This window comes from Oncorhynchus keta, chromosome 26 (assembly GCF_023373465.1).
Source record: "Oncorhynchus keta strain PuntledgeMale-10-30-2019 chromosome 26, Oket_V2, whole genome shotgun sequence".
NCBI lineage: Eukaryota > Metazoa > Chordata > Actinopteri > Salmoniformes > Salmonidae > Oncorhynchus > Oncorhynchus keta.
The window spans coordinates 34493397-34507236 of record NC_068446.1 but is presented as its reverse complement, the minus strand read 5'-3'; the positions used below and the strand labels follow the sequence as shown (position 1 = coordinate 34507236).

The window sequence follows — 13840 nt, the reverse complement described above, 5'->3', positions numbered from 1 at the left end:
TTCTGTGTACAGAACATGTTTGGGATCTTTTATTTCAGCTCATGAAACATGGGACCAAAACTTTACATGTTGCATTTGTATTTTTGTTCTGTATAAAAGGACCATCATTGGAAATAAGTAATTGTTTTATCCTTGAGTTAAACTAGGTATTGGCTGTATAGCCAATGTATTAAAAAAAATATATAGTCAAAATTGTATTAAACTATAAATCAAGGTGGGCCGCTACGAGGACGGGAAGGGCCACCATCGGGGCATCCACCCAGCCCACCTGGGAAACTTCCTGTTGGGGGACTTCAGGCAGCACAGGAAGGCCAGGAGGAGCAGGCACCAGAGGGAGCTGGAGGACAGGTACAGTACAGCTGGCTCTCTGGGCTGGTCCTGGACCGAGCTAGGCTGTTGCCATCGGGAGAGGCACTGTGGGGGTAGAAGTGGGCTGCATGGATCCTGGGGCTGGATGAAGCCACAGTACCCTCCACAGGAACCTAGAGGTTATTATGACACTACTGCGTTTGTGGACAGGACTTTGCCTTTCTATCACTCACAGAGGCTCCATGGAGGTGGAGTGGGATCTCTGGGAACTTATTACCCAATCGAGAGGTTCCTGGACTCTTATGACAGAACTATGCGACTGGAGAGATGGTGCTATGATTGGCCCATGAAACCCACATGGAGACTGCATAGCTGGGACAAACATGGCCCAAATCATGTGTGCATGACCGGGGAAAAGGAGTCATGTAACAGTGTGTTAGTGAGCCTGCATCCGCTCTCCTCCCTGCCGGGCTGCCAATGGAGGTCCCCAGTCTTCAAGAACATTATATTCCCTTAGCCAGTATTTTAAAATAAATGTATTTTACCAACCTGTTGTAAAGGTTATTACAATCAGAAAACCTGATATGGGGGAAAATACAGATACATGTCTGACTACATTAAAATTCTTGTTTCTTTTGCTCTCTCATACACTACATGTTTTACCCATGCACATTCACTGACATTTCTACAAACTCTGCATTTATCTAAATCTTTGTTGTTTGTATTTTATATAAAATGTTGTGCACCTCTAGACTATTGATTGAATAAAATGTAATCATGCTTGAATTCCTTTATGCTGCTCTATTGGTGATCCAAACATAGTTGGCCTTGTTAGTTAAACACAGTATCAACAAATAGGTTAAGGTGAAAAGAGGAACTGGAGCCTTATGTATTTATTGCATATCATAAGTAATTGAACACAATGGGAAAAAAACACAATTTTAAAAGAGAAACAATTATATTAAACCACAACAAACGTATCTTATTACCTATTCACCAGTTTGCACCAATCCCCTCATTCTCAGTGTACCTGAGACTGCACCTTTGTCTCCAGATTTAAAATGACAGCTTTTGCAAGCGATGACAGTTGATTCAAAATGAGAACTTTCACTTAAATGGAACAGGGCATCAGAAATTATTTGTTTAAGTAATCAACTAATGTAACATTGAACTATGATCATACTCAATGCAAAAACACCATCAATAGACAAAACGGCCATCAAGAAGAAAATAAACAGGATATCTGTCCCAAAAGTGTAATATACTCCTAAATGATTACTCCAGAATAACTAGCTTTCACAAGACCACATTTAACCCTCTTCTTTATTACATCATATTCAATTTAGAACCTGTCCTCTTCATCCCCACTGCTGTCCCCTCCTTGTCCGACAGTCATTTTAGAGTCATTCCCAAACATGATATAGCGAGCATTCTGGATGTGGATGTTTCCTGGTGGGTGACTCCACCCATGTTGCGGTGGTGTCACTGACATATTGGACACATTTCTAGGTGTACTTCCTAAAAACGGATCAGTAGTAAAGTGAGGCATTGCGGGAGTCGAGGGTTGATTGGAAAGTTGTTGTTGCAACAAATATCTCTGCATTCTTTCCGTCTCTTGACCACGAATTAAATCCATGTGAAGCCTTTCCTCTAGTCGTAGTCTCTCCTGTCTCCTAATCTGTGCCCTCACTGCCTGCTCGCGCAACCACAACCTCCTCTGTTTAGCAATCCTTGCTGGAGCCATGGCCCTTTTTGCCTTTCTCTCAAAGGCATTACCTTCCTCTAACGGAATAAAGATCCTCAGAACTTTGGGCATGTTCTCTCGGGGCATACGGTTCTCCTGTGGCAGAAAAGGAATGACAGTGTTGTACTTGTGCAGGTTCTCAATGGCATTCATGAGCACAGAACTGGTTTCTACCTCCAGCAGACGGGTGTTGAAGTTGCGAGTAAGCATCAGGATAGTGAAGGCTGAATTGTTGATGGCATCCTCCACACACATGAGGGTGTTCCTGCCTGGGATGGCAAAGTCCTGAGAGAAGGTTGCTCCTTCACCACCAACTATAGACTCTAGTTCCTCTTTAAACTTCTCAGCCATATCCACATCCTCTGCTGCATGCAGGATGACAAAGGAGAAAAACACTTCCTCCTCCTCCTCCTCCTGATTTGGGGTTTTCAATGGAACACTTGCTGACACTGGTTCAGTGGTAGTTGGCCTATTGTTGTTTGAGGGAGGCACAAGGTTATTTTTGGGGCATGGTTTGGAATGTGCGTTTAGACTCTCAGGGTTATCGAACTTAGTCTGAACTGGAGTGAAATTGCCAGGAGAAAGGGGTGAAACTCTCACCTCTGACCCTGTTCTGTGTTCACAAGACACTGCAACACTTGTAACTCTGTCCATTTCTCCTTTAACAGGCTTAGGCACATCTTGTGTGGGTGGTATATCCCGAGACGTAACCCTGGAAAAGTATTTAAATGCACCTTCTTCGCTTGTATTTGTACCATAATGTGTAACAGGTGATTGTACGGGCTCCAAATTCATTGGAGGAGGCTGGGATGGCTCCTCATTGGAGGAGGCTGGGGTGTTGCTTGTTTTAAAGCCAACTGTTTCAGATACACTGATCTCCAAGTGAGAAGGGTAGGAACATATGGAGGTGTCATCCCGTAGGGAGGACGGCAGACTGTGACCACTTCCTGTCTGATTGGGAAAGCCTGGTTTTTGTAAAGCTGTGCTCCCTTGGTCCAGCGTCGGGATGGAGCAAAGGCCCGATGAGGAGTCCTTAGGGAAACACATCCCCCCAACTGTGTCCTCAATCTGAGGCCCACAGACCCTGTTGGCTTCTTCTCTCAGCTGCATCTGTATGTATTCTGATTCGGAACTCTCTTCACCACTGTTCTTGTTCTTGAATGTGGCTAGAGCTGTCTGGTAAGCCAAATCCCTCAGAGATGAGTCACACAACCTCTCCTCAGCCAACACCTTGAAAATCCTTGCTAGGTCTGCTAAGGTGCCCACGGTACACTCTTGGAAAGGAACAATGCTCACTGTTAAGTCCTCCAACTTGACTCCACACATTCTCACCTTTTCAGCCAGATGGTTAGCAATGATGTTGTTGTCCCCCAAAGCCTGGAGCTTGTTCAGTGCCTCTGACCTCTTCCCGAGGTGGATGAGAGACATGGCATGTACCAGCTCCTCGGCCAGACTATCACCCAACTTGAAAGTCAGGCTTAGCTGTCTCTCGTATGGGACCTTAGAGAGGATCTTAAAGGCATCCACTAACCCAGTCCCTCCTCTGGGCTCATCTTCTGCATGAGCTACCCTGTCCATCTCTAACATCCCTTTCTGATGATATCCTTAACTAATGTATTTGAAATCAGATCAACATTGTTTTGCCAGTTACTTCATCCCTTATGGTGTGTAGACGGTATCATATCTTCGATTCATCAACTTTATTCCACATAAGCACTGACAGGTAAACTGAAATGTAGAGACAAACATGTGAGTAAACTGGAAACATTTCAAAATACATCATACAAATCCTGATATATCAAATGACAAAAACATTGTGCTTTGTAACTAGATACTTCTGCAATGCTTTTTTAATGCAATAGGTTTATTTAGAATAGGTTTATTTAGAATGAAAGTCCCCAAGAGCATCAATATTGATTCTACTCACACTAAATAAGACAAAGCAGCAACACTGCTTATTATTTGAAGTTTGCATAATCCTCGGTGGTGCTGTAAATGTAGGCCTACTACTAGGCCGCATACCTGGGTACATCAATTTAGTCCATCGATCGATATAAATCACTAAAGTGGCCTAATTATAGGCCTACACCACCATCATATAATCCATGTTGAAGTAGTAGTAAACCCCGCGACAACAGTCATTCATTAAAACGGGTTAAACTGACAGTAAAACTTACCGATAAGGAAAAGAGTAACAACAAATCCACCAGGTCACATATTATATGATATAAATCGCGTTCACATTATCGGAATTTATATTACGTTCTGTGGTTTTGTCTAGAAAATATACAGCTTTTGTCAAAATTGACTTATCAAATTAGGTTATGGTTAGGGTGAACTAAAATGCAAAACAAAAAATAACTTTAGACATCAATTTGACAAAAGTTGCATCCCATCTTGGCACGACAGCATTCAGAATTTAGCATCGTTCGAGTATCGAGAACACATTCTGTCTCTACACGCCGCGAACCAAGGAAACGATTTTAATTTCTGGGGTGTAGCTATTCCTTGTGCTGATTCCTTTGTACAACGTTTCGTCTACTTTTACTCCAAGCGGAAAACGCAAACGGACAACTTATATTGGACAAATGCAGGTATGTCCCTCCCCGTTTTGTTCAGTTGTCTTTGTGGCTTCCGTTTGGTTCTTGAACGGTTAACGGTTTCCGTAATGAATACACCCCTGGTCTCAACCAACCTACAGCAGGAAGAGGAAAGAGAGGCCCAACTCTGCGGAAAATCTGGCTCCCTCCAGCAAATTGCGTTTTTTCGCCCACCAAGCAAGAAGTTGTTGTGTTTTTATTTTAACCTCTATTTAGCTAGGCAAGTCAGTTAAGAACAAATTATTAATTACAATAACGGCCTACACCGGCCGCGAGATGCAGTGCCTTAGACCACTGCGCCATTTGGGAGCCCATAGAGGACAATGAGATTGTCAAATTTGGTCAACAAAATAATGAATGGTTTATTTGCTACGTGAGGTTTATTTTATCAAATATACGTTTCGTAATGCTTACGTTGTTACGAGTGTACTGATATAATATTGATATTTTGGGGCTCAGCGGTCTAAGGCACTGCATATCCGTGCTAGAGGCGTCTCTACAGACTCTGTTTCGATTCCAGGCTGTATCACAACCGGCCGTCATTGGGAGTCCCATAGGGCAGCGCACAATTGGCCCAGTGTCATTAGGGTTGGTAGGCTGTCATTGTAAATAAGAATTTGTTCCTAACTGACTTGCCTAGTTAAATAAAAATATAGGACACGTGACATCCCAGCAACTTTGAGAAAAAAACACTTCACATCGGAGTTGTCTCGAGATGGCTATGCATATTCATGCCATGAGGCTTGTAGCATACATCGCTCTTCATTGAATGCATGCGGTTGACGTCCAAAACCCTAATCAAATATTCAAAGAGATTACAAGAATGAAATGTATCCACCAATCCAAAGAAAGTCGGTAACTAGATAGTCAGCTGGGCTACCTTCTGGACAAAGATTCCCGTTGTTAGAGCGAAGAGACATGTACCTTGTCTGTATAGCCATAATCTTCCCCCCACAGTCATTGCATCCAAACAGTGCAGTGGTTTCAACGGGCTTCCGTACATTTGCTGAAACGTCAACAGCCAAGATGGCGGACTGGAATCGAGGTAATTTGATAAGTGACACGTCTTCGTAATGAACATTGTTGACCAATGTTCTTAATTTAACATTTCTACGGACTAATCATTTTGAAATACTTGTATGTAGATTGCTTTTTATGTGTGAAGTGTAGGTTATCGAGCTTTTTATGTGTGAAGTGTAGATTGTCGAGCGAACGTTAGCTGTCTCTGGTCGTAGTTATATATTAAGTTTGTAAGCATTACGTTATTTTTTTACGTGATATCTTGCTCGTATGTAAATATCATATTATTCACTCCCTGTGCTTGTCATGATAGGACAAGGTGCTGTTGACGATATGTTGGACGCGGAAAACAAGCTTATGGCTGACAATTTGGCGTCCAAAGTTTCCAGATTGAAATCGGTATGTATGACCACTGACAAATTACATCTAATTTACCGGCGGTGTGCTACCAACCGCTTGCAAATAAAGTAGCAGGCATAGCTAGTATTGTTGTACAAGTTAGCTGCTAATGTTAACTTAGTTTTAAAAAGTAAATAAAATAATTTATTGTTATTTTTAAAGCTTGCCTACGACATTGACAAAGAAGCTGAAGACCAAAATTCCTATTTGGATGGCATGGTAAGTTTTGAGTGGGGGCAGGGTAATCTGAATGTAGCAAGTGGCTGTCTAGTTTTGCATCAAATGAGTTTCCTGATGTATGTTGTAGCAAGTTCATCAATCCACTCTTCCTTTTCTGTTTTTAGGATTCCAATTTTCTGAGTGCTACAGGACTGTTGACTGGCAGTGTGAAGAGGTTCTCTGGCATGGTGCGATCTGGAAGAGACAATCGCAAAATCCTCTGCTATGTCTCAGTAGGACTGGTCTTTGTCTTCTTCGTGCTCTACTATCTCATCTACAGGGTCCAGAACTGAAGAGCTTTAACAAGAATGGAACTTTATAGTGTGGCTGGCTACTTCCCTCTCAGTTATACCAAGAAAGACCAAATATAAACTTTTATAGTGAAGATTTTGGATAGGGAATCTCACCCATCACCCCATCTCCAATTCTCGATATAATGTCTTCTGCTCGAAATGAAATACAGTATGTGCAGATGTGTATATAATTTGTCTCAGTTATATGAGAACTTTCGTTGTATATACATTATCTAAGACCCCAGTCATGTAAAACTGAATGTTTGCCCCCCCCACCCCCACCCACACACACAGAAAAACAACTCATCCTTATCAGGATGCAGTTGAAAGCAGGACAGTCCTTTATTTACATTGATAAATAGCCCTAGAGATTGGCAGTGTGTCCAAGAATGTCCCAGTGCCCTTTTCACATTACTGAGTACTGACCATAGGTACAATAAGAGATTGTCCTCGGTTATGGCTTATTCTTGTGTTTTGTAATCGTAGTTTGAAGACATGCTCCGGTACTTTGGCTATTTAGTAAGTCTTTTTTAAGACCTCCCAATTTGGGCAGGATGTCTCACTGTGTAGTTCACACATGCATAATCTATGAGCAGAATTTCTGTTTTTACCTCAATTAGCCATGAAATCCCTAGTTAGAAAGCAACTTTTCTTTTCTGGAAACTGACGTAGTATGCCATTTTCCATGAGCGTTACTTTCAGAACTACGGGCTAAAAAGTATACAAAAGTACTGTAGAATCTCTAAGACATTACCTGAACTTTAACAATCCCTTATTCTGTGATATTAAGTTGTCAGCACCTGGCATGTAATTAACTGTTCTTGCATTTCCTAACCAACTACATAACATGATCCTACATAACATGATCCCTTTTTCCAGTGAGTTGTATAAATCCTTGTAATGTATGTGTAATAAATATTTTGATACTACAGTCGACTCCGGATAAGTGTGAACTCCACAGGTCCCAATTCAAATTTTCTTGCTCTGAACATCTGCTCCAGTGGTTCGTGTAGTTAATGCAGTCCTGAACCAATGGAGCCATTTCACTTATCAGGAGTCAACTAGTTTACAGATGGTTGAATTTTACAGAGATGGCAAGACATTTAGATTTTAAGGATATTAAATGAGATTTTGCAAAAATCTGTTGTAAGTAATAATTTGCTCAATCTACCACTATCCAGATGGATCGTCGACATCTTTAGTGATTTATGTCCCTAGAGGTGGGAAATGTGTGATACCAGTGCAGCAATGGTAGGTTTCTGTGTATCACTCTTTCATCCCTCCATTTTTCCCTTATGGATTTTGCCCTACAATAAACAATGTGTAACAGTTTCACTTCCGTCCCTCTCCTCGTCCTCAACCTGTGCTTGAACCAGGGGCCCTTTGCACACATCCACAAGTCACCCTCAAATCATCGTTACCTATCTTGCCACAAAAGCCGCAACCATTGCAGATCAAGGTAAATAACTAGGTTTCAAAGCGAGAAACGTCACTGATTGAAACGCTACTAGCACACATTGCTAACTAGCTTGCCATTTCACACTGGTTAAATATACAGAGTTATTGGTTTTAATTATGTATTATTGGAACGCTTAGATTCACAACTATCCATCAGACACACATTTTTGGAAATGATCAGGACAGACAAACTTTGACCTCTAGGGTACATATCAGAATGACCTGTGTTAATGGCTTTAAAAAGGAAACACTGATACATTTTAACATTTGTTTGACAAGTGGTTCAGAAAGGTTATAAAAGTACCTTTCAAATAATGATATATAACTAACTTTGAAAGCACCAGCTCCAAATGTTGTTTAAAAATCGCCCATTTTGGAAGCTTAGCCATAAAATTCCATGTAATAGGGCAGCTATATTTATAGATTCTAACTTTGATAGGCACCAAATTGTGCACACACAGCTAGAACAGTTTTTAAAGATTTGTAGATACAGGGCCAGCACATAATTTACACATTAACCCCACAGAAGCCTTTTTCCAATATGACCACCATACATCTCAATTGGGTCTTATTGGACCATACCTGTTTGAAATACAGTATTATTGTAGTATGCTGACAAATTCATTATATTGACATAATTATATTAAAATATTCATAGCGATGTAGAATACAAAACCACATCAGCCAGGTGTGCCAGATATAAAGATGTTAAATTATTCACAGAATTGTGAAAAATGTGCCCAAAAAATCTGTCTGAATCGCTGTTTGCAGAAGAAATGATGGCCAATAGTTGCAACATTTCATCTTCAAACATGTAAAATGGATATGTACATGTGAATAGTCATGGATATGAGCTGATTACAATGTTATCCTTTTATGTTGTCATAAAGCAGAGGACTAGACATTTGCCGCATGCATTACAATGTAAATTCCATAGGAATGCCCGTACGTTTTAACCTAATGGTGAGAGCAGAAAATCATTACACTTAGTTCATCTACATGAAGATGCATTGGTCTGTTACTAGAATATGAATGTAATTGGCCTGAACAGGCCCAACATCGGATTTTACTACACTAACCACGTTTCCATCCAACCATTTCATGCGAATGAATTACCTGACGCATTAAAAAAGTGACGAAAGTGCTGATATTAATTGAATTGCCGATACAATTCTATAAATGCCGACAATTTGTTGATGGGATATGATTGTGTCGGTGAAATTAATTATGTGAAAAATGCCGGAAACGCCTTTATGCGCAAATATTGATACAACCATCATATCGAAGTAAACTTGGGAGTCACACAACGATATGTTGTGTGGTCCTCCGGCTACGACTAGGGAAAGCATACAGTTTATTAGGCTACAGATGAAGTCATGATGAACGTAAAAGGGTGGTGAATGTTGCCAATAAATATCGAGGGTCTTATTCTGGTGACAGATGCTTGACTGCCCTTTGACAAATACAAATAATTGTACTCTTAACTATAATAGTCTCATAATGTAGTTAGCCTACCCCTAATCTGGGAGCTGTTGGCTAGAGTGCATGTGTCAAGACCAGAGTGGGCACATTCGGTATGTAAATGATACAGTTTTTGTGACAAAACCATCAGTAGAGTTGAAAATGAGATGGAACCCCATTTAACTTGTATTTTTCATTCGGTACATGGGAATTTCACGGTGACATTTATTTTTATGTTCACCCCCCCCTAAAAAAAAATGTGTATTTTTATTTAACGAGGCAAGTCAGTTAATAACGGCCTACTCCGGCCAACGCAAGGCCAATTCTGCGCCGCCCTTTGGGCTCCTCAATCACGGAAGTGATTCAGCCTGGATTCAATCCAGGGACTGTAGTGACGCCTCTTGCACTGAGATGTAGTGGATTGGACCGCTGCACCAAACATCTCTGGTGGAAAAATTAGCATATTGTTTTATGCAGATTTTTGAATATTCGCATGAAAATCTGTCGCAAATTGGATGGAAACCTACTGTAATGGAATGTATGGTACAGCCTAAAGTTCTCATAATGAAAACAGCTACTAGGATAACGTGGTATTTCATTTTAATCAGCTCACATCCGTGACTATTCACATGTACTGTACATATCCATTTGACATGATTGAATATTAGCAATACTGAAATTATCGATCATAACATATTCAGAAATCAGCGTTTTGGGAAGATTCTTATCACATTTCTATCAATAATTTTACATACTATACAGTACCAGTCAAAAGTTTGGACACACCTACTCATTCAAGGGTTTTTCTTTATTTTTACTATTTTCTATAAGTCATCAAAACGATGAAATAACACATATGGAATCATGTAGTAACCAAAAAAAGTGTTAAACGAATCAAAATATATTTTATATTCTTCAAAGTAGCCATCCCTTTGCCTTTGACAGCTTTGCACACTCATGGCATTCTCTCAACCAGCTTCACATGGAATGCTTTTCTAACAGTCTTGAAGGAGTTCCCACATATGCTGAGCACTTGTTGGCTGCTTTTTCTTCACTCTGCGGTCCAACTCATCTCAAACCATCTCAATTGGGTTGAGGTTGGGTGATCGTGGAGGCCATGTCATCTGCTACAGCACTCTCCTTCTTGGTCAAATAGCTCTTACACAGCCTGGAGGTGTGTTGGGTCATTGTCCTGTTGAAAAACAAATGATTGTCCCACTAAGTGCATACCAGAATGGATGAGTTATCGCTGCAGAATGCTGTAGTAGTCATGCTGGTTAAGTGTTCCTTGAATTCTAAATAAATCTCTGACAGTGTCATCAGCAAAGCCCTTAGCCATGGTATATTGGCCATATACCACAAACCCCTGAGATGCCTTATTGCTATTATAAACAGGTTACCAACAGGATTACCAATGGCTCATGTGGTTGTATATTCTACATCGCCATGAACATTTGAAACATATTTTCGGGCATACTACAATTATATTTTATACAGGTATGGTCATGCGAAACTGTCCAGTAAGAGCCCATTGAGTTGTTTGGCGGAAAAATATTGGAAAAAGCCTTTGTGGGGTTAATGCGGGGATTCTCTGATGGCCCTGTATCTTATTTTTGCACACAATGCAAATGCAAATAGTCCGGGTAGCCATTTCATGAGTCTTATGGCTTGGGGCTTGGGGGTAAAAACTGTTGAGAAGCATTTTTGTCCGTACTCTTGCCATGCGATTGTAGAGAGAACAGTCTATAACTGGGGTGGCTGGGGTCTGACAATTTTTAGGGCCTTCTTCTGACACCGCCTGGTGTAGAGGTCCTGGATGGCAGGCAGCTTAACCCCAGTGATGTACTGGGCTGTACTCACTACCCTCTAGTGCCTTGTGGTCGGAGGCCAAGCAATTGCCGTACCAGGCAGTGATGCAAACATACACTCAATGTTGTAGCTGTAGAACCTTTTGAGGATCTCAGAACCCATGCCAACACTTTTTAGTTTCCTAAGGGGAAATAGGCTTTGTCGTGCCCTCTTCACGACTGTCTTGGTGTGTTTGGACCATTCTAGTTTATAGTCAATGTGAACACCAAGGAACTTGAAGCTCTCAACCTGCTCCACTACAGCCCCGTTGATGAGAATGTGGGTGTGCTCGGTCCTCCTTTTCCTGTAGTCCACAATTATCTTGGTTAAGTTGAGGGATAGGTTGTTATTCTGGTACCACCTGGCCAGATCTCTGACCTCCTCCCTATAGGCTGTCTCGTCGTTGTCGGTGATCAGGCCTACCATAGTTGTGTTGTCTGCAAACTTATTGATGGTGCATGCCTGGCCATGAAGTCGTGGGTGAACAGGGAGTGCAGGAGGGGACTGAGCACGCACCCCTGGGGAGCTCCAGTGTTGAGGATCAGTGTGGTAGATGTGTTGCATATTAAGAAGTTGATTAAACAGCATAATCATTACACAGGTGCACCTTGCGCGGGGGACAATAAAAGGCCACTCTAGAATGTGCAGTTTTGTCACACAACACAATTCCACAAGTGTTTCACGTTTTTAGGGAGCGTGCAATTGGAATGCTGACTGCGGAGTTCTCCACCAGAGCTGTTGCCAGAGTATTTTATGTTCATTTCTCCACCATAAGCCGCTTCCAACGTTGTTTTCGAGAATTTGTCACTATGTCCAACCGGCCTCGCAACCGCAGACTACGTGTGTGGCATCATGTGGGTGAGCGGTTTGCTGATGTTAACATTGTAAACAGAGTGCCCAAAGGTGACGGTGGGGTTATGATATGGGCAGGCATAAGCTACGGACAACGAACACAATTGCACTTTATTGATGGCAATTTGAATGCACAGAGATACCATGACGAGATCCTGAGGCCCATTGTTGTGCCATTCATCATGTTTCAGCATGATAATGCACTGCCCCATGTCACAAGGATCTGTACACAATTCCTGGAAGCTGAAAATGTCCCAGTTCTTCCATGGCCTGCAAACTCACCAGATATGTCACCCTTTGAGCATGTTTGGGATGCTCTGGATCAGCCTGTACGACACCGTTTTCCAGTTTCGCCAATATCCACATTTTCCAACTCTAAGGACGTCATAGACCTTGAAAAAAGTCACTATAAGACGTCGTTGGCCCAAGTGAAGCCGACCGACCACCCCCCTGGCTCAGGGTATCCCAGACTCGGTCCTGGGGCCCCATCCTGAGTGCATATTTAGTTTTTTGCCCTAGCACTAAACAGTTAATTAAAATAATCTAAGCTTGATTATGAGTTGGTTATTTGAATCAGCTGTGTAATGCTAGGGCAAAAACCAAAACATGCACTCAGGGTGGGCCCCTGGACTTAGTTTGTAGATGACCTGGACCTAGTTTGGGAAACCCTGAACAATTGTTCATTATTAGACAATAACATAGGGCGGTATTTTATTTGATTTATTTCACCTTTATTTCTCATTTGCAACTGCGACCTGGCCAAGATGAAGCATAGCAGTTCGACACATACAGAGTTACACATGGAATAAACAAACATACAGTCAATAATACAGTAGAAAAAAAGAAAACAAAAAGTCTATATACAGTGAGTGCAAATGAGGTAAGATAAGAGAGGTAAGGCAATAAATAGGCCATGGTGGCGAAGTAATTACAATATAGCAATTAAACACTGGAATGGTAGATGTGCAGAAGATGAATATGCAAGTAGAGATACTGGGGTGCAAAGGAGCAAGATGAATAAATAAATAAATAAATACAGTATGGGGATGAGGTAGTTGGATGGGCTGTTTACAGATTGGCTATGTACAGGTGCAGTGATCTGTGAGCTGCTCTAACAGCTGGTGCTTAAAGCTAGTGAGGGAGGTATGAGTCACCAGCTTCAGTGATTTTGTAGTTTGTTCCAGTCATTGGCAGCAGAGAACTGGAAGGAAAGGCGGCCAAAGTATGAATTGGCTTGGGGGGTGACCAGTAAGATATACCTGCTGGAGCGTGTGCCACGAGTGGGTGCTGCTATGGTGACCAGTGAGCTGAGATAAGGTGGGGCTTTACCTAGCAGAGACTTGTAGATGACCTGGAGCCAGTGGGTTTGGCGACAAGAGTGAAGCGAGGGCCAGCCAACGAGAGCGTACAGGTCGCAGTGGTGGGCAGTATATGGGGCTTTGGTGACAAAACGGATGGCACTGTGATGGACTACATCCAATTTGTTGATTGGCACAGCATCTTCCGGGTTAGGTCAGGGTTTGGCCAGGGTAGGCTGGCATTGTAGAATCCGAATTAGTTCTTAACTGGCTTGCCTAATTAAATAAAGGTTCAATAAACATTTTACAATTTCTATTCTCATGTGTATATTACCACCT

The 13840-nt window shown here is 41.7% G+C and overlaps 2 protein-coding genes across 4 annotated transcripts; one reads left to right on the top strand and one right to left on the bottom strand.

Moving 5' to 3' along the window:
- Nucleotides 1–1187: 1187 nt before the first annotated feature.
- ticam1 (TIR domain containing adaptor molecule 1) lies at nt 1188–5717 on the bottom strand. Of its 3 annotated transcripts, none has more exons than XM_035737779.2 (2): nt 5578–5717; nt 1188–3781 (listed from the first exon to the last, which is right to left on the bottom strand). In XM_035737779.2, the coding sequence occupies exon 2, from the start codon at nt 3638–3640 to the stop codon at nt 1652–1654; it is 1989 nt and encodes a 662-aa protein (XP_035593672.1). In that variant the 5' UTR covers nt 3641–3781; nt 5578–5717; the 3' UTR covers nt 1188–1651. The 3 variants fall into 3 exon arrangements, with proteins under 3 accessions (XP_035593672.1, XP_035593671.1, XP_035593670.1); XM_035737778.2 differs by having other exon boundaries at nt 5534–5658; XM_035737777.2 differs by lacking the exon at nt 5578–5717 and adding an exon at nt 4231–4646.
- On the top strand, nt 5556–7520 carry bet1l (Bet1 golgi vesicular membrane trafficking protein-like). The gene is made up of 4 exons (XM_035737780.2): nt 5556–5698; nt 5987–6072; nt 6235–6291; nt 6417–7520. Exons 1-4 carry the CDS (start codon nt 5572–5574, stop codon nt 6582–6584), a joined length of 438 nt encoding a protein of 145 aa, XP_035593673.1. The 5' UTR covers nt 5556–5571; the 3' UTR covers nt 6585–7520.
- Nucleotides 7521–13840: the final 6320 nt, after the last annotated feature.